Source organism: Ischnura elegans, chromosome 8, assembly GCF_921293095.1.
Source record: "Ischnura elegans chromosome 8, ioIscEleg1.1, whole genome shotgun sequence".
Classification (NCBI taxonomy): Eukaryota; Metazoa; Arthropoda; class Insecta; order Odonata; family Coenagrionidae; genus Ischnura; species Ischnura elegans.
Window position 1 is genome coordinate 57,656,927 of NC_060253.1, and position 21,878 is coordinate 57,678,804.

At 38.7% G+C, this 21,878-nt stretch overlaps 1 protein-coding gene across 1 annotated transcript in view; it reads left to right on the forward strand.

Annotated features, from left to right (window-relative positions):
- The first annotated feature begins 54 nt into the window (after positions 1–54).
- Positions 55–21,878, forward strand: part of LOC124164418 (broad-complex core protein isoforms 1/2/3/4/5) — a 33,205-nt gene continuing 11,381 nt past the window's right edge. The window contains exons 1-6 of the mRNA XM_046541743.1: positions 55–402; positions 928–1,084; positions 1,229–1,552; positions 6,054–6,606; positions 11,416–11,525; positions 20,384–20,459. Coding sequence (XP_046397699.1) covers positions 356–402; positions 928–1,084; positions 1,229–1,552; positions 6,054–6,606; positions 11,416–11,525; positions 20,384–20,459 — 1,267 coding nt within the window. The 5' untranslated portion in view covers positions 55–355. The remainder of the gene's footprint in view (positions 403–927; positions 1,085–1,228; positions 1,553–6,053; positions 6,607–11,415; positions 11,526–20,383; positions 20,460–21,878) is intronic.

Here is a 21,878-nt window from a genome sequence, read left to right on the forward strand (position 1 = left end):
AGCTTCAGAAGCTCCGTTCCCGTTCGTGATTGGTCGGTCCGCTCAGGGTAGTACCACCATTTAGCTCAGTGGAATGAGAAAAGGTGCAAAGGAGAACGCTGAAAGAGAGAGCTGATAGGAAGAAGAAGTAGGTCTAACAAAATAGGCTCAAATCGTCAATTCTGACTTTACTGGAGTGCTGTTCACTACTCGGACTATCCGTAGCCTCGGCTTGGATTACGTGAGAAGGGAGTTTCTGCAACAACCTTGGGATATGGCGATATATCGTTTTATATGGTGAAAACCTATCACAGGAAGAAGGAAACTTATCAGATTAGTGCTGTGGACGGCCTGGGACGTATACTATATTGCTAGGATGAAGTGCTTCCCTGCAAATGTGCCCACGATAAAGCGACCTTTGAGGTGAGCATTTGCTCCCGACAGTTTATATTCAGTCGACGATTGTGTAAAAATGCGATTGTGAGTGCCTTCACGTTTGTTAAAGTCATTTCTCTATGACTTGTCAGTAACCATGTTGTATTTTAATTAAAAATCGGTGGAAGTTAATGGCTTTGGAAAAGGTTTCAATGATAATGTGCGGTTGTCATCCTTGTAGTTGTTGTCGAAGTTGTTCTTTGGGTTAAGTTTATTTTTCCGGCGGATCAAGTGCGCGCATTCATTTCGCGTTTTCCGATTTATAAACATCCAATGGCATCAGTTGCGTTCTGTACTGCTCGCTGTAAACTTATGTACTTGTTTTTGCCCCTCAGTGCTCCTATGTATGTGATATAGGATACGGTAGATTGTTTAAGACTCCTAAAGGATTTGCTTGATGTTTTTCTCCGACGAAATCCGCGGGTGCGTGCTGATTCCGTCCGCTATTGTTTACCTTAACCCGATCGCTGCAGCCGTTGCAAGGTTCTTACTTAAGCTTTTCTCTTAACACAGTACTCGTCCGGGCACAAACATGGCAAGCCAACACTACTGTTTGCGGTGGAATAACTACCAGTCTAATATGACTTCGGTGTTCCATCAACTACTCCAAGATGAAGCATTCGTTGACGTGACTTTGGCGTGCAACGAGGCATCATTAAAAGCTCATAAGGTAAACGCGCGTTAATTAGTGCAAAGGATTGTGCAGTATGAATTGTTATTAATTTATGTGTCACGTTAATGAATTTGTAGTTGAGTTAGACACGAAAGGTTCTTGATCTACGTCTTTCAACCGAACATTTCCCAACTTTTTCAGGTGGTTCTGTCAGCTTGCTCCCCATTTTTTCAAAAACTGCTCTTGGAAAATCCCTGTAAACATCCTGTTATCATCATGCCTCAAGATGTCTGCTATAGTGATCTTAAATTCATCATAGAGTTTGTGTATAAAGGTGAAATTGATGTGTCTCAAGCGGAGCTGCAGTCCCTGTTGAAGACAGCTGATCAGCTGAAAATTAAAGGCCTTTGTGAAGTTTCTGACAAGAATGCTGGAGGCTCCGACGGTGTCACTTCTCTGCCGATTTCTCGCCGTTCCTTCACCAAGCTACGATTATCTGGATATAAACGACGATGTGTTGATCAGGTAAGCCATCATTTTCTTTTGTGATCACTTAACCGATTTTGTTGCTGTGTCCTTCGATTATTTAACATTTTGGCATTGCTTCATGCTATCCTGGTCACTGTCATTTTCCTCTGTAGTGAGTGTTACAACCTAAAAATATTTTTGCACATTACGTTCTTAGGTAGTTCATGTTCGTGTAAGAACTTCGTTACTGTAGATGGACATATCCATTTCTTGTTTATTTATGTCGAGTAGATCGCTTTTTGATTAGGCTTGACGTTAGGGCGGCCTATTCATATTTGAGTTATGGCTATGATATTTACATTTATGTATTTGCCTTTAAGAAATACATTAGTTGAAGCTTGCTGACTTCCTGTCTCCCTTTCCAATTTCATCGATCCGTTATTTGAAGGACTTGTCGAACCTTGTTTTCGAAAACATTTCAGACTGCCAACACTACTTTTGGCCTTTACTTTTCCGTTTTATCAATTTTTTTAGTAAGAACTCAATTCAGAGCACGCATTTGAATGATTCTGATCGCGGACTCATGGCATCTCAAGTGTTTTTTTAGGGACGGCCTGGTATATTTGTTAGCATTTCTTTTGGAGAAGGTGTGTAATTAATGTAAATGATGTTATAATTTTTTTTCTTCTGTTAAGACTAAATGATGCGACGTTTTGTTAATTTTTCGACAAGTTTTTAATAAGCTTCTTCTTTCTTTGAATTCTCGCTCTCCTTTAGAATAATGCCTCATTTTGGCCAATAATTCCGAGGAATTTGCCGTGGCTTATGTTCAAACTGATATTCTCTTGGTGATTTCGGGTGAATAAATATTTCAATTGCATCTCGTTTGAATGCCGTTTTAGTTGCGTTTGGTTATTTTTGAATAAGTTCAGCTTTGGTGTTTGTTGCTGCGCTTAGCTTAAGCTCTTAAGCGGAAGGTATTAGCTACGCATAGCCTAACATGGGAAATTTCGTGCGAGCACTTCTTAACGTCACTTTATGTTTGGGTCGTTAACTGTTGATTCTTTGGCACCTCTCCCACGAAGAGCGTCTCGGTGCATTGTAAAATGATAATTTCTCTCTAATTCATCTCGATGATATGCGCATCCCTCCGAAAGTGCTTAATTAGGATAATAATTTTACCATTCTTATACATGCCTTGTTTACGGAAGTATCTACGCGTATTGTATGACTTTGGTTTTAGATCCCGGACATAGCTCCATTTATAGTAGTAATTTTTGTGAATGCGGCGAGAACTTCAAATTTGTGTCTTACATTGAATGTCAATCCCGCCCTACGCAGCGTTGGGCTGAGGGATATTTCGTCGTTATGCACTGTGGCCCTTATCCATAGATAGTTTGCGTTAGCCTTTCGGATGCTAGTCAGTGGAGAAATTAAGGAAGTGTAAGTGCCAGATCACCTAATAGATATATCAGGTTTATTGGCGACTGCGTTTTTTCAGTGCGGCCCAGGATTTGTATCACAAATATTATCTAGATATCTATGTCGACTGTTTTGGTAAGAAGATACACTTAATTAGGAATATTTACTTGAGCGAAACTGATCTGGTTATACTGGACTTGCAGGTTTGGCCTACCACTACAGCGTTTAGTTGGTTTCTGGCTGAAGTCATAGCACTCCCTGCCATGCGTCTGTCATTTTTATTTATGTAATAACCTTTCCCCATGTGATGGGCCACAGTTATATGTAGGCAAGTGTTGTCGAGTTTCCCAGGGTTAACGTTACTGTGTATATGTGTATATCATGAAATAATAATAATGTGTGTCAGGAGATGATGTGCGGAGAAAGATATTGCCTGGTAATTAACAAGACGAGTACCTACTTTCCTCAGAAACCGCCTGCTAGTTTCATTTCTTCGGTACCTTCTGACCTAATGTTTTTCTCGCGATAGCATGTCTCTTTGCCTGATCATTTTGTAGTTCAATTTTGTGTGTGACATCTGGGTAGTAATGGCTTGATTTAATCTTATCAGGTTTATGTGGAGTTGTTCTTTCAGCAAGAGAGAATACATTCGCATTAATTTATTTTCTCCGGGGTTTCTAAATTTCAATTTAAGTATCGTACTTGTCATCCCTACCAATAGCGCAGCAAGGGGGGAGTTCCAGACCCCATACCAGAATATACAAACAATTACTTTGCATCATCATGAAGGAAAACAAAATATTGAAAAATCATGAACTTCCAAAGGATTTCCCGGGCAAATGCAGTTATGCTCGATTATGAAAATTGTTAAAATCAGTTTAATACCTTTTACTTAGTATTTTTTTTTCCAAAAATTTCCCACTGATCTCCTCCCCCCCGAACGAATTCCCTGGCTACGCAACTAATTGTTACCCTATAATTGTTGATTTCATTTTTTAGAATTTAAATCAGTTTCGGAAGAATCACATATCCGCGACAGCGTGAAGGGACTGAATGGAGGGCGTTTCAAGTATAGCATACCGTCCGTCGTAATGGACGTTGGACCGTGGTCTCTTTGGCTACTCTTTATTAGAAGGCCAACTCTGACGCCAGTTACTGTGCCCTTTATCGCATTTGTTTCATTGTAGTCCAATTCACGTGCCAGATAGGCGTGGTAGGGTAGGTGGCCGCTGTCTAAGATACACCACCAGAATGGCTGAAATAACATAAGGAAAAGCATACTACAGAAACCACCTTTACTGAAACATACTGGAGACAGCCAGTAGGCTGGGACTAGTGGCCAAAATAAACCAGAAACTCCGGCTAGGCGAGGAGGGAGGGATGGGGGGAAACCTGGCGTTGGCCTGCTCGTTTCCAAAGGGACCACGTCTTAACGTTCCGCACCACGGTTCGGCTGTTCGGTACCACCGGGGTTCGGTAGCCCTGCGAAATTCTCGTCACCGCTAGGATGTGAAGTCGGGTGGTCCGGATGAAAAGCCAGAAAAAGAAATGTGGCGATATACTTGCCACCTACCCCATTTATGCATCGAGTAGGTGAGCTTAACCCTGGATAGGGTGAACATCAGCGAGGTTCTCTATCATTGTGTCCTGGCTACACACGAATACTCTCTGAAAGAGTTGTTTTGATCCGCTTGCCCGCGTGAACCTGTAGTATGATGAGGAAGGACCCTCTTTCTCATAAGAATTTGTTTGGGAAATACAGTTATGTAGGGTGATCAAGGCTTCGGTCGTGTGTAGGGGGATGTAAGGAGCCATGTTGCGCCATCCAGATAAGTTTAGGGACGAGAATTTGGGGAAATAGGAAATGTAAACATGGGCGTACCCAGCGAGGGGCAGCTGCCCCCGCCCCCCCCCCCCCCCCCCCCGGGAAGCAAAAATCGCAAATGACTTGGTTTATCCTGGGTACGCCCTGGAATGTAAATAAAATAATTTTCAAAAATAATTTTCAAAAATAATTTTTTGGACTGCATTATGCCGTCATCATATTGATGGGGGAAGAGCAAGGCCTTGGGCAGGGAATTGTTCGTCGAAGGTACATTTGCAGGGGACGACGAACGTGGAGGCGCCTCCGGGGTGCATTGCAATGCGTTACCTCCACTGCGCAAACGCTCAAAAATCGTCCACCTTATTAAATTCGCTCATCTAGTAGCCCTAGTAGTACTAGATGAGCGGATTTGATTCGGTGGGCGATTGCTGAGCGTTTTTGCTGTGGGGGTATCGAATGGGTACCGACGGTCGCACATTTCCGTCTCTGAAAGACTACTTTTCATGTGGCCGAAAAAGCCAATAGTTTTTTTTACTACACGCGGAAAGATGTACACCGGCCATAAAACCACTGGTCACGGAAATATAGGATAGGGGTGTGTCCATTTTTTTAATTGCCTAAATCAAAAGACTGTTACTCCTGGAGTGCGTATATTACGCTTTTAGATTTTTAAATGACGATATCTATTTTTCGCTAATAAATGAAATGAAAAGAGAAAATTTTCAAGCGCGCAAAAACGCGACGGCTAAATATGAATGCTGGGGAAAGCCCGTGTGACGTCATTCTGGTTCCTGCCGCCGTGTGAGGCCACCTTGGTGCGAGGCTATGAGCGCCACTACGATTCATGTTGCTAGCAGGTAGCAGAGTACCTTGCTAGCAGGTAGCGCTTGACTTAATTAAGGATTATTAATACCCTATCAAACGAAGGAAACTCCCGACTACTCTTATAGCATCTAGGTCCCTGTGACGTCACGTGGAGTGGCATCGCATGGGCGCCAATCTGGCCTTTTTCAAATGAGGTTAAAATAGACCATTAACATTCGTCTAAACTGGGATTACTAAAACCAAATCATTTTTATATCATGAATACACTAATGGTGGGTAACGAATCGCAATCAATGGCTTTCGTTTTATTTGATGAAGTAAACTACCCTATTGATTCCCCTCTGTATCTACTTCTGCATAATATCCATTAAGCCGCCTAAAATGGCGTGTGGCAGGGCGTGTAAGGACACCAGCCGTTTAAATTATACATTTCCTCCTCCCGTCATGTGGTGCTTATACGTGATATATGGGAGTTTTATTTTTCAGGTGCGTAGAGCCATCTTCACGGATCACCACCGCCAACACCACCACGGCGGGATGGGCATGGGGATGCGTAGGCGGTCGCTGGACGCGGAGCGGGGCCACGGCGCGGCCGGCCTCCCTCCGCCGGGAGGCCCTCCGGGCGCCCCCGGCCCGGCCGGCGACTACGGCAAGGGGGCGGACCCTGGGCAGAACCAGCAGCACGTCCCCGTGCCGTCCAACGGAGCCGCGGGCCCAGCCGGTGGCGGCGAGAGCGGTCCGGAGGGTTCCCAGGGAGAGGGTGGCAAGGCTGGCGGCGAAGGTGGCGACGGCGCGCCGGTCGGAGAGGGTAGCGCGAGCACCGGGTCCCAAGGGGGCGGGGAAGGCGGCGAGATACCGCGCCATCCAGGCGAGAAGCAGGAGCCTGGAGTGGTTGTGAAGGAAGGCCACGAGATGGGGCCAGGGGAGAGGGGAGGAGCCCCCGGTGGCCCTCAAGGGCCGGGCCAGCCTGGAGGACGGATGGAGGAGCTGGAGATATACCCATGCTCGCCTGCTGACAGGATGCCAGGACCAAGGCCAGGTGTGTATTCTTCTTGGAGTCATCTCTGGGGTTATGTTATGTATTAATAATTTTTTAAAGTATTAACTGTTGACCTTATGAGTTACATAGTCCTATCCTCGTATATCTTTCGGGCCTTCACATGCATCCAAGCCTTTGGTATTTAGACGTACAATCTGCAGAATTTGAATCTGCAGCAGTGGTGTAGCGAGGGAGGTAGTCCAGGGGGTCTGGACCATCTCCGAAATATAAAATCACACTTACTTTGCATCACAAAAGAAAACCAAATATTGAAAAATCATGAATTTACAAAAGATTTCTTTGAAAATGAAGATTTTTTTTGGTTATGAAAGGTGCTAAAATTATTTTAACACCACCTGCTAAGAACCCTGTTTTTCAAAAATTTTTCCTCTTGGTTTTCGCCCCCCCCCCCTTGAACAAAATTCCTGGCTACGCCACTGATCTATGACCTGTTGAATGATTGGCAAAGAAGTTGCTCTGCCACTGCTGAGATCTGCAATGGCATACACATTAGGGTGGTGCGAAAAAACTCAAGTTCCAAATTTCGTGTCGTAATAGTGCGGAAAAGTTGCGATACGTTAGTACAAGAAGAACAAAAAAAGAATTATTAAAATCGGACGTCATCTTCCGATCCCGCAAAGCACCTGAAAAAATGACAAAAATGAAAAAAATTGTTTTTTTTTTCGTTGTAAAAAAATTAATTAAATTAATATCTTTTAACGCTGTAGCAAAAAATGATTACAAATAGCATAGGTTATTATTTATATATGCATATTTATGGCTTTTAACTGTTATTACCGATCGCACAAGATCATTGAAAATGTATAAATTTTGCAATTTAGCCGGTTTTTCAGAGTTGTGTCATAATAACTTAAGGTAATATTTTAGTCTAAAATACATGTTTGATTATGCAGCTCTTCCTTTGTTTATATATGATTTAATAATATTTAAACAACCCAGAACTCACCGCGGAGAGGTGGCTGCACTTTGAGTTCTACCCACACCCTCCATTCATCCAACCAATGAGGGTTACTGCTTCTACGATATTTAAATTTTTTGTCCTTCTTTTAAATTTTAACTTTTGAAAACTACTTTGTACTACGATTTAGTGGTAAGGTCTGGCATAATGGACCTTGATTTGAATTAGCCCTAATAAATCCATCACTGGATCGATAGCCACAAAGCTTAAGGAATGCCTCCGTTACCAATTTCACACACGGCTCCATTACTTGCATTTGATATGGGAAGTTATAATGTCCCAATCTTGTTTATCGCCAGATTCAATGAAAGAAGCTATATTTTCATTAGTAATTATTCTCATAGGAAGAGGTGGAGTAGATAGTTTGACTACATTCCAGTCAATCAATTCTATATGGTCAGTTATTTAGAAGTTCGTGGTAGGAGTAATGAAGTTTACGATAGGTTTGCCTTTTGGTTAAGTCTGTCTGGCTTTAAATACTCTTTTTAGCCCTAGCTCTCTAATGTGCCTTCTGTAATCAAAAACCATCGCCATTAATACATTCTCTTCGTGACCAAAGTTAGAGTTCCGTTCAATAACAGGGAAAACTACTTTCTTTTAATATCCAGGTATGTATCGAGAGGTTTCCTTTGCTCTGTTCACACGGGCCATCTAGCATGTGAAAATGGTCCAGTATCCCGGTTTGCTAAGTCATTTGGAAAGTCGCCACTTGTGATTGCTTGACTGATGTCAATAAGGTATCTTTGGTCCTTGCTCAAAATTTATCTATCACCTTGTAGAATTTCACATTCAATTGTTTGGAAATGCAGTTTGGAAGCTTTCCATAACCATTCATATTAGTCCAATTGGCCCAATAAATGATTTTTGGCCACTTGTTTCACCATCTAAATACTGAAAAATATGACAAAAGTAATTCAATGAAATGAAGTAACCCAACTGCCCACTGCAGCGGGTGTCATTGGTGCTTTACGAGCTTTCTAATAGTGCAACCTTTCCATCTAATGTTGTTGCTCGTGCCATCACAGCAAACTAACTCTAAGACTCTAATGATACTCCTTGATCAGAGAGATAAGATAGTATGGAGACCACTATATATTTAGCAAACCCGGAGCTTGCAGAAACATAACTCAAATACACAAAATCCGGTTCTATTATCAGAGAATGGTGTTCCGCTATAACTGTCCGACAGTACTCCTTCGATTTAATCATTTCTATGGCTATGGTTTGTCTACCCTTCCGTCAAAGTATAACCGTGTAGCTCAACTAAATCAAGATGGATTTGCTGTAAATCGCTTATAATATTTTTCTTTTCCCTTTTAATTCTACATCGGCCAATGAACTTAGAAGTATATTCTTCAGTTATAACTCCAATGTCTACAAGTGCACTTGATGCTATAGCAGCAGCTGTACGGTGAGACACCCTTATCATCGTATTGATCACAATGAAAAGTTGTACTTTGGAATTTTACCCTCATTTGCCATTATGATTTATATATTTTTGGATGTACTAGGCATGTAATCTTCCTAGTCAACAAATTTCTCCTTGATTGTTGAACTTTGCGTTGCGTCATTTAAAACCTCAACATCTTCACTTTCGGTTTCAATAGGGTTAACATGCTGACTTTTTAAAGTGTAATTTTGCCTTTCAATTCTAGTGTTCAGTTTTATTGTCATTTTTGATCTAAAGAGCTAATTAAAACTTCTCAAAAATTATCCTCAAGTAATTATTACAAAACTCTGAAAAATAGGCGAAATTGCAAAATTTATACATTTTTAATGATCTTGTGTGATCGGTAATAACAGTTAAAAGCCATAAATATGCATATATAAATAATAACCTATGCTATTTGTAATCATTTTTTGCTACAGCGTTAAATGATATTAATTTAATTTAATTTTTTTACAACGAAAAAAAAACATTTTTTTCATTTTTGTCATTTTTTCAGGTGCTTTGCGGGATCGGAAGATGACGTCCGATTTTAATAATTCTTTTTTTGTTCTTCTTGTATTAACGCATCGCAACTTTTCCGCACTATTACGACTCGAAATTTGGAACTTGAGTTTTTTCGCACCACCCTAATACACATTGATGCACCTGGTGTCAGGATGTGCCCCAATAACCTTTCATATATACTTCATATAGTGAATACTTAAACTGTAGCCTAAACTCCCCATGAAAAAACTATTTTATGCCTGTGGTAGGGGAAGTAATTCCCAGAATGTGTTAATGTATCCACCGCTCTACCTGGAACAATGTCCCTCTCTAACCATGTCACCTATCAGCAGGATTGCACCCACCTTGCCTGTAGGGAAATTCTTAGGTTATCAGGTATCACAGATTTTGTAAGACTTTTTACAAATGGCTTAGCTCTTTAATAATTGAGCTCATTACTCTAGGTCCCCATTCACATTTATTGGCATCTTTTTAATTTTTCTTGTGAACCATGGACAGTGTTATGAACTATTGGTCTTTGAAATAACATCGTAATCACAATTATTATTTTTTTGAAAATGCAGTCATTGTGGCTGTCCTTCCTCCATGTACCTCTCTTCCATTAAAACCCAATAATATGTGATTACAATCTCTCTTCTCTTAGTTTGGGCACCAATTGGTTAATTGAAGTGCAACAGTTCAGGAAATAGGATATGTTCACATGCTTCGCTGAGTTTGGTAATTCAGTTCACATAGTAGTTTTTAAGTGTCCATTAAAACTATGTAGATGATATTTCTTAACATCTTTAGCCTATGCATAGGCAGATGTAGGGGGGGAGGGGGGGGAGACACAGGGGCATCTGCCCCCCTAAATGCTTTAAAAGTAGAGAAGATTTTTAATACGGTTATCATAACATTCGTTTTTGTTTAGTATATTACGGAGCCTCAATCATTTAATTTTATTACCTTTAATACTAAAATAAAGAGAATATTTTGCGTAGTTATTATTGTATATTGTTGCTAATCTCAAGTATAAGGATAATGTTTGCCTGTCAGGCTCTTGTACCCCCCCCCCCCCCCCCCCCCAGAAAAAAATTCTGGATCCGGCGTTCAGTCTATGTTTCAAATATTTTGGTGAACTATTCAATGAGATTCAGACAACCATGAAGTTTAACTCATAACTTCAGGCTTGTTTTTGTATTAATAAATATAAGATGCATGTAAGATCAGTCACCTGAAGATGTAACTATGTTACGAAACCCGGGTCGTGCCCATATTAATATAATAGTGAACCTTACTAAGTTTTAGTCCTTTATTTCCAACCATGAAGTTGTTCATTTTTGTGGATGTCAGCTAGGTTTATCTCAGAGGTGTTATTTTTCTTTTTATTAGTATACTTTCTCTTCATTTTCTCTGTTGTTGTCTTGAGAGTACATGTTTTGCCAATTCATAAGGCCGTTTTACACGGGGCACGGAATTGCGCAGGTTAGAGCTGCATTCATTTCTAAAATGGCATGGAATTGCGCAGGTGCTTTAACAAAATTAGAGCAGGGGCTGTTTTGCCGTCTTGCATCCATGCATTGTCGCATTTGTTCCGGCAATTCACCGCTTTACACGATGCAATTTTTGATTGCGCCTTCGCACGTACGTCAGATTGTGCAATTCCGTGTACTGTGTAAAACGGCCTTTACTCTATGGTGAGCATTTGCTTTCTCAAAAGAAATGTTCAATTTTTTAATACTGCCAGCTCTCCCTAGGAGAGTCTTATGTATTTTACTTAATATTTTACAGAATGAATTCCGTCACCATAATGTTGTTCCAATATATTCTCCATTAAATGTTGTTTGTTTGTTTAGCCAGCATTTTATTTATGGTCGATATTGTTTTTTTTATGCAGAGCATCCCAATTACCCTCGAAGGCACAGTGATGAAGTGAAGGTGAAATTGGAATTAAGGGCAATTGAACCGGATGCTGTAATTGACATTGACAGTCATATGTCTGAAAGGGTGAGTGAAATTATGTCCTTGTCTAGGAAAATAAGTCATGTTTTAATAGTTGTTTTTTGATATTGTTATTAGATGACAGTTGGGCCTTAGCAAAGTCGAGATTGAAGGTTTTAATCCTTCCTCAAAGTATTTGGGAGGTAGTATTGTGTTATCCTCTTTAAATGAACCCCCCCCCCCATCCACCACACCCCCCGAAATTCATTCCTCCTCTAAAGACTCTCACTCCCTCCCATTCTTCTCAAAAAGTTGCCACTCTTTTATGAGGGCTCATAATTAAACCGTGTATCACCTTGTATGGTCGATAAAAGTAATTTTTAAATACTGCTGCATGTTTGGATTATTTATACTGTGAACATGACAAAGCTTCCATCTAACTATTCATCTCAGATCCCCACTATTACACTGTTTTTAACACCAAACTTGTTCATGATTACTCGTTTTACAGTAAAGTAGGTCTTGTTTTTCACTTATTTAAGAGCTATTGGTTTCATTGTTATGTGTGTATTCATGTTTGGATCTGGCTATGGTGAAGAGTTATTTAAGTCACTTTGCCAGATTTCATGACTTGAAATTTATTTTTTCTTATTATTTAATTTTTTTTTCGGTTTACCGTTGGCAATTGACTGAGCAAGTGTCATGTTTCCATCAGTTTTTTAAGTTAAAATTTTATTAAATGTAGTGTAGTAAAGTCGACTCTGGAAAAATGGTTTGCTTCCGTAGTTCACTATGGTTTGGGAGTATATTACTACCGATATGTTTAGGATCAATTTTGACCCCACTATATACTACTTTCTCATCTTTAATGGCCTTGTCCACGATTATTTTTTTTGTTGACACCGGTGGAGTTTGAAAAATTTCTCCGTTCTTTGATCTGTAGCCTGCTTCTTGAATTGTACTTTGAGTAATATTGGCAGAATTTACCCTTTACATCCTTATGTGCTCCTGTCTCTTTCATCATCACTGCTGCTGGCTACACCTTTCCCCTTCTGATTTTCGATAGAGCTGTTCATTCATGGCCTTCATATGCAAAAAAAATGAAGAGCTTGATATATCAGTGCATATATTTTACTCATTCAGAGTTATTTTTGCTGTACTACTATTTTCATGATAAACATCCAAGTTTTTGATTTGTATTCAACATAAAATGATACTTATATGACATTATACCATCGACTTTGAGCCAACCATGAGTTCAAGAACTAAAGGCCACATGAGGTTTACGTGAAAGTTAGGTTAAAAGTTTTATCACCATATTATTTTTGCCAAAGATCTGTTGCGTGGAGTGCTAAAGTTTTTTTTTGTTTAATTTTTAGATTCCCTATTAATTGAGTGATTAGTTCATGCTCAGGGTCCATTTTTCATTTAATTTTTTAGTTCAAAATGCAGTAGGAATGTAGATGTGTGTACAAACATTGAACTTCTTGATGAATTATTTCAATTGCTTAATCGTTTAAGAAAGAATAATTATTGTGTAAGGTTAAATTATGCCGCATGTATTTGATTTGCAATAGCAATAGAACAATCACTTTTTAATTTTCAAAATCCACTGATGGGTAAAGAATAATGAACTTCCTAGAATTTCGCTTTCAGCCTTCTTATTAAGATGAAGTAAATTTTGCCAGTTTATTAGTCAGTGAATCAACTCTGCTTCCTGTATAAATGTCTGCGCTTTTGTTAAAAATTTAAAACATACTCTTGTCTCTAATTCATGCAGTTTTAAAAATCATCTCATAATTTCACAAAAAAAGTTCAGATCCCATCAAGCTGTATTTGTCTGTATTCTGGCCTTATAGATAGGGTGCTCAAGTAATATGGTGTTATTTATTTATCCTTCCATGTGAGTTCAACAAAGCACTCATCCTGTCATCCAATTTCAAATTTAATTTATTCTGTGGCCATTGAGACAAAAAGTAACAGGTTACTGGATACAGAAGTTAGGGAACTTTTTAGCAGGTGACCATGTAATTTGAAATTAGACCTGTTCGGTTGATTGTTTAAACTGCATATTATATTCTCATGCTGTCAACGACCTGATGTAAATATTTTAGGCTTCCTACACCTATTTTTGTGATATCATCAAGGCTGTCATGCAAGGTTGAAATTTGTTAAATTAGACATAGCAATTGAATTTATTTTTGCAGGACACCTTTTATTGTTATTACAGCATTTTCACGTATGTTTTCATCAAAACAATAAATGCAGCATCGTTTCTAAAAGTCTGTGTGTATCTCTACTCCACTCGCCAGTTGAATGAAAAGAGCAAATTTCTTGAAAAAACCACGAACAGTTGGCATGCAATGCTTAAGAATTTTGGCCCATGCTGAAAACTATTGTAGCTGAGGGCAGCTGGCAATGGAGCTAGAGTTCCTGGTGTAACGCCACCTTTGCTAATATCGCTCTTTTATTTCATATATCTTTTTAACGCCACACAATCTCTCCTTTTCTTACAGTCAACAACCACTACCACCAACATCCCCGTAGCAACAATTTTATCAATAACATCAAGTAAATAAACACAAATATAGCAACAATTTTATTAATAACATCAAGTAAATAAACACAAATATGACGGCGTTACACTGGAGTCAAGTAGAAAACCATCTATGCTCCCACAGTCATCGGAGAGCTAAAAAAATGTGTAAAATAAACTGCATTAATTAATTTGAATTCCAACTTGAATTGAACTAATCCTCAACTATGGAGAATGATTTTCACCGTATCTGCGGTGTCATTATGATATAGCAGAAAAAAGGCAAACTTAAAATGTTACTGTGAAAAGGAGGGAGATCTGTCATCGGGGCTAGAAGCCCAGAAGGTAGAACTCCAATGGGTGCAAGTGTGGACACAAGGTTCCTCAGTTTCAAATCCCTTCCTATGTGGTCAATAGCCTTTCTATGTGATGCCAGTCACTCAACCTCCATCACAACCCGTCCTTATTGGCTCTCCTCTACAAAAAGCTCTGCCAGCAAATGCCAAAGTTGTTGTGTGTTTGTGTGCTCCCCTGGAATGGCATTCAGCATCATATAATTTCAGTTAGGCATCAATGCCAATACTGTACCTTCATTTTCTATATAAATATCAACCTCAATTTGTTGCACTTTTTAGTTCTCCCACCTGTTTTTCCCCTGCTGGCAAGTGTATATATACGTGTGTCAATATTCACGGTGAACATATTCTCTCAGGTGAACTAAGGGTCTTGTCTCCTGCTAAGTAGTCAATAGTCCTGCTTATACTTTTGTCCTACTATAGTCCTACTACACTTATACTTTATATTTGCTCTGGTGGTGCTCATATTTACCTTTTACAATTTATTCCACTCATTCATCTACGTCAGAAAATTTCTGAACTCTGTCTCTGAAACTGCCCTTGATAGTATTAAATATGCTTCTTAATATTATTTTAATAGATTCACTTAACTTAAAAAGTGTGATATACTTTTTAACTGTGTAAAAACCTTTCATGAAAAGGAAATTTCATTAACAATCACTAATTCTGCTCTCCACTATATTTCTGTTTCGGTCTCACCTTGGCCCTTGAAGTCATATAATTGTAATTTTGATTGCCACTAGAGGGTTACTTTTTGCAAACTTTTGGCTGATATCATCCAATAGCGAAGCTTAAAGGAAACAGCGTGGTCTGCAATATAATCTTCTAAGTCAAAGGTTGATCCTTGGAAAATTCAATCGCCCTACCTTGCATCGCTGTTGCTTCACACAATCATACAACTATCAGAGTTCACACTCAACCTTGGAAACCTTGTAACCATGAATAAGCCATGAATTTTGTATGCCGTGAAAAAACCTGGAAAACGCTGTGAATTTTGTCGTAAAACCTTGAGAATCTCTCAATCTTGATTTTACGATCCTAGAACTACGATTGACAGATTAAAAGAGAAATGAATATTTCAATCATATTTCAAGGTCAGTCACTCGCTGACATGGCCACGGATTTACCTGCACACATATATTCGAAGCGCAATTATTGGTCCGTGTGCCATGATGACACATTGACCTATAGCCTGTACCAAACCCGGAATACTGGTAACCAAAGTGTTCATTAACACTTACAAAATTTCAGACTCTTCTCAACTTCCCTGGCGGCCTGGTCACTCTATTTTCCCGCTCACAACCTTTTGCCAGAGCTGAATTTTGCAAACGATATGTGACGTCAAGAGAGATAGCACTTTGATTGCTACGTTTGCATTCACGGTGTCTGTCGCACTTGTTAAATTTTTAGTTAACGTGAGCCAATGATTGTTACGTGATCAATATTTCTGCCGAAAATGGTTTATCTACAAACCGAGAATTTGAAGGCATTTAGACTGTGAAAACCTGGAAAAAACTGTGAATTTTATAAATGCGATGGTGTTTGGCGTAACATGGTGAATTTTATAATTTAGATTGATCCGGAACCCTGACTATGTAATCCATCATTAAGGTCTGTGCAATGTCGTTGGCCATTTTGAAGTACATATGTAATTTGATATGACGTTGAGGTACTAGAGACAGTGTTAAGGCCAGCTTTCTTTTTTCTCAATTAAATATGCACCCTAGGAACTGGTTTGGAAACTGATTCCATGATATCAAAATTTGGAATAAGAATATCTCCCTCTGATAGAAAACTGTCCTGCACACCAAATTTTTTCACCTGCACACCACTTTTTAAAATCAAGAAATGTCAAAATTGTGGCTATGTTCTTACTGGAAATTCCACTAACCTTACGTAGCTTTTCGATCAAGGATTTAAAAGAGCGTTTAAAGCCTTCATGGTTCGGCATGGAAAAACATAACTTCTGCCTCAATTGAAAAATGCAGTATACATCATTAGTGGGCTCTGAAATGGGAGGTTTTTAGGGTTTCACTGAAGAAGATGTGTGTTAAGCTTCAATTATTTTTGCTTTTAAACTGAGGACTCATTGTCTTGGTGCATGACGATGACATACCGTATTTCTCAGACTATAGTCCCCTTCTGATTATAGTTCCCCCTTAATTTTGATGCTTTAGTTTTGGGAAAAAAAATTATAAAATGCATAGGAATATAGCCCCCCCTTTACTTTTAACACAGGCATTTTTGAAAAAAAGGGGGAACTATAATTAGATATATACACGGTAATTCCAGTGTGTGCATGTTTGATTGATGAGACAATTCTGGAAGAACAGTGGTACAGTCCAAAGAAGAGAATGAGGAGGAAGACAATGGAAGTAGTGAGCAAATGCTGCCTGAAGTAGAAAAAGCTTTTGATAACATCGTTGAAATGATAAATTGCCTTTAAATACAAAGAGATCATAATTTCCCTCTGCATTTGCATAATATAAAAACTTTAGTGACAGAGAAACTCTTATCAACTGTTGCCCCCAAAGAAAATGTCAGGTTATTTTTTTAGTTAATCCTATGAAAACAGATTTCAGGCTTATGCCTTAAACCAGGGGTCTCCAAACTACGGCCCTCGGGCCGGATCTGGCCTGCGGAGGGCTTTCATCCGGCCCGCGCTCTCGTTTCAAGTAGCGCGCAATTCTCGCTCGTTTAACTCTGTGAGACGCCGCTAGGAGCATTGCAGCGTTGTACTGCACGTCGAAGTCGCCTTCTACTGTTCGGAAATAAGAAATACGCCACCGGATTCTTCAGTAGACGTTGGTATCGAATACTTCAATCATCAGCAAATTTCCTATCCAGCCCGCGGGACGATTCGGAACTTGGAATTTGGCCCTCGTGGCCTAGTAAATTGGAGACCCCTGCCTTAAACTATAAAATATTATTTTAAGCCTCGAACTAATTTAGCTTTTAAACTGATCATTTTAATGCCTTAATATCATTTTATAGTTTAAATAAAAGACATAAATATCGAAATTGCATAATGCTAATAAATTGAAATGGAACTTAGTTTTAGTGTTTTTACTTTATTTCCCAAGTGTCCTGTTGAAGAGTGGGTAGAAACTCTTCCCCCCGAGCCCTGGGTTTATTCCTGATTTTACTGTGCAGGAAATGTAAGCAGTAAGGATATTTATTGATGTAAATGTTGGAGTTTAGAGGCTATTAATGGGTGGATGCATACTGTTTGGATTGTCTTTACATCCAAACAGTATGTGTGTACGCAGAGAGATTCTTTGAGGTCCATAAGGTTTATCCTTTTATCGCTTGTAGGATGGAGGACAATCGTTCTGGTATAGTTTTTATTTTTTGATAAAATTGGACTAGGGAATGATGGAAGAAAGAATAGAACATACCAGTGTCACCCTTTTTAGCATTCTTTGTATAATGGAATATGTACCTTTACATGGTTATCTAGCTACTTGGAAGCAGAAAATATTTACATGCCCAAGAATGAAATACTTCACCAGTAATAACCGAGTGATCATGGTGGCTTTCAAGGATAGAGGACAAATAAGGTAGTGTTAGGGCTTTGTTAAGGATCCATTGTTTTTTCTACACTCCGCATCATAATTGAAAGAAGCAATCTCATAAAGTATATAGTTTAGTATTGAAAGGGATTTGGTTGTGTGGTGAGATTTTCATCGTGCTACTTTTTCCAATCACATAATAGTTAGACATTTTACAGCGCATAAATTGTCATTGGCTTGTGAGTTATACATGCACTTACCATGTAAAATATAGGAGGAGTCAGCTTCCTCCCTTGTCAACAAAAATAAGCATTTTGGGAATCCATGATTCCCTTTTAATTGCTTAAGTAAGATAATCTTGATTTTATAATTTTTGACATGCACTATGACAACCAAACTTTTATTCTATTTATGACATGCTTTTTTAAGGATTGTTTCATGAATACTAGTGCTCAAGTAGTATATTTTAATGATTACTTTTAATTTTTATTGAGAATAGGGTAGTTTCCTTCATCAAAGAAAACAAAAGGTATTGATGGCGATTCGTTACCCACCATTAGTGTATTCATAATACACAAATTATTTGGTTTTTGAAATACCGGTTTAGACGAATGGCAAGGGTCAAATTTTATCCTCATTTGAAAAAGGCCAGATTGGCGCCCATGCGATTCCACTCCACGTGACGTCACAGGGACCTAGTTTCTACACGAGAGGATAGGAGTTATGCATCGTCAGAGGCTACCAATGCATGCATGAGGCACAGAGCTCAGGGAAACATGTCTTAATAATCACCTATTAAAACTGGCTAAGGTCGGAAAGTTTTCTTCGCTTGATAAGGTATTAATAAACCTTTTTTAAGCCATGCGCTACCAGACAGGAAGGTACTCAGCTACCCGTTAGCATCCTGCGTCCTATCAGCGGTCAGAGCCTCGATCAAGGTCACCTACCAGGCGGGAGGGGGAACCAGAAATGCGTCGCACGGACTTTTTCCCTTCATTCCTACTTACGCGTCGCGTTTTCACGCGCTTGAAATTTTTCACTTTTCATTTGATCGCGAAAAATAGATATTGTCATTTAAAAATCTAAAAGCGTGAAATACGTACTCCAGGAGTAATAATCTTTCGATTTAGGCAATAAAAAAATAATAGGAAACCACCCTATTATTGAAATTAGTAAAGCAAGTTATGTACTTTGAGCTTGAAACCAACCAAAAAGTTTTCGGGAACGTGCATGCAAATGAGTGGGCGCATCACTCTTCATGTAGTTGGGAGAGAACCACTCCAATATTTATCCATCAAAGTCTCCACACTACTTAATTTTTTGTCATTATTAATCAAATGTTAATGGTTACATAAATCCATGTAGTGGTGGAGGGCATTATATGAATCAGATCAAGAGTCCTCTCATACTATGAATATTACGTCACATTACAAATGACTTCACTAACTTTCACAAGGAGTCAGGAAGTTGAAATTAGACACATACTTGAGTAACATTGTCACCACCTTAACTCTCTGCCTTCTAAAGCTTAAATTCTTAAATCTGGGCTCCCCCTAATACCAAAGATAAAGTGATCTTGGCCATCTCTTTCATAAGCCCTTGTTTAAGTGTGAATTCTCTTTTGGGTCAGAGTATGGAATACCAAATCTGGCTCTGCAACTCCTGTTTCTTTATTAATGTAGAAAGGAAATAGATAAAAATGCTTTAATCACTTTTTTAATCATTCCAATGGGCGTACAAGAGGAAAAAAGTTGCTGTTTAGTTGATTTCCAACCATTGTCATTGTTGCATTGAAGAATCTGCACATTGAGCCACTCAGAAAGGAGATAATTTTCTTTAGTCATTTTTTGTGCACTCTGATGCATGAATGTCAGTTCAAAACATTAGGTACTATATTAATTTCTCTCCGGTGCTTGAGTGAATGGTTCCTTCAATGTTATAGAGTTAGGATGCTTAGGATTAGTAAAGAGCTATGATGGAAAACAAACTTTTCACAATTGATGGCCTTTGTTGGAGGAGATGAAGGTTTTTTCTACTTCCTCCAGTTCCTGTAAATATTTAGTTTGTTAGAATCTTTATTATCAAACTTTTGATGTGTTCTTTTCAGTACTGCCTTGTAATGTCAGGATGCCTTTACTCTGGCATACTGTGAAGGCTGTAATACACTATCCCACTTCTAGTTTCATATGATGATTTCTTGGAGGGTGTGTTGGTATTAACCTTTCGTCAGGTGCAATATTGGAACTGTTGAGTTCAGGCACAATGTGCGTGACAGGCACAGTTATGAAAAAAACGTTATTAACTCTTAGCATGGCTCAGTGATACACCTTTTAAGTTTAAAGCACCATTATTAGTATATTCGAACACTTACACCTAATATGGGTGTTTTCCCTTTTTGTGCGAATACTGGGCATTCTTGCCCACCTGAAGGGGCTGTACTTTATTGTTAATTTTTTGCATTGTTTTTAATTCATCATATCGTGTCTTTACTTTGAGAATAACATTAAATTTTCTTTGCAGAATGTTGATGATGAGCATACAATGATGATTACCCCAGAACTGCTTGGTCTTATTCCATCTTCATCTGGACACTCAGGTAAGGACCTAAGTCATGCTGTTGACAGCAGGATTGTAATGAATTACTAAGTGCTTACTGAATCTACTTTAATCTGCATTTATTATATTCATTCCTATCATTATTTAGTTCATTGTCATATCATTCATCATGCTTTAACATTATGTCATCCAATCATTTTTCATCCCTAACCAACTTTGCACGTGCATCCAAGTATCACTGAAGAGTATATCTGTAAATGCCTTAATTTTGTCAGTGAGTGAATGAATTAAGTGATTGTACGGTGGAAGTATATTAATATGTTGGCACTTTTTAATATGCTTCAAACCCTCCGACAGCATGAAATGGCTGATCCCAAATTATGCTTCATTGCACGAACTCTCATAGTGATAATCCTAATATGTTTGTTTGCTCTCACATGGAATCTCAAGCTAAGGCATCGATGCTGTAGATGTATGGATCATAGATTATCTTCATAAATTGTATAGTCTTTTTAAGAGCACCTAATGTTTTTGTGAGTGGGTAGCTGATTTCTTCTGCAACTGCACACCAATGGTTTTTTTTTTTGTTTCAGTCAGCTAATTGTTGATTTTATTGCTTGTATGGAATAGATAGGGCACTTGAGATCGTCATCTTGCCAGTGATGTACAACTTAGTGATCATGCCTTAGGGTATGGATTTAAATTGACTCACCATTGTCTTCAGAGGCAGGGTCTTGCTCTCATTTATGTCTCTAATTAGCTATCTCTTTAGATAAATCTTTAGAAGTTTAGTGTTCAAGTGCTGTCTTTAAGTCTGAACTTGGGAACTTTGTTAACCCACTTTGTGTCTCTTTTCACGTCTACAAATCATCAGAATTTTTTTTGATCTTTAGTTGTTTGCAAATCATTACAAATTTTCCTGTTTTTGAACCAAACAATTTGGAATTTATCAAATGTTTCTAGTAAGAGTTTCCCATTGTGGACAGCAGACCAGTGACCAGGGCTTTTGACCCTGTTTAAGCATAGCTGCAGCTGTAGTAAAATGGCCTCAATAGATATACACTATCGTCTCAAAAAATGTAAGAGGGCACATGTTAGTGAGCATGTTTTTATGATGAAATAAGTTTACAACTCAATTAAATTCAAAATTCAAAATGAGTATTTTCAGTTAATCTTATGTTTGTGCAAACTTGTCCATGATTTTATTTTTTGCCCCTTAGGTTAGGAAATAGGATAAGCAGTTTGAAAAAATAGGTATTTTTGGAACAATTTCAGTGCACAAGACCGGCACTTGGTGCACTACTTACATTTGACTGGGCCCTGAGGGTAATGATTATCTTCGTCAGATAATCTATGACCATCCAACTCTTCACACTCAAAATCTTGACTATCAGGTTCTTTCATTTCATCTTTCACCAGGCCATGAAAGATTTTTGAGAAAGTCAAAAGCTTATTTCTA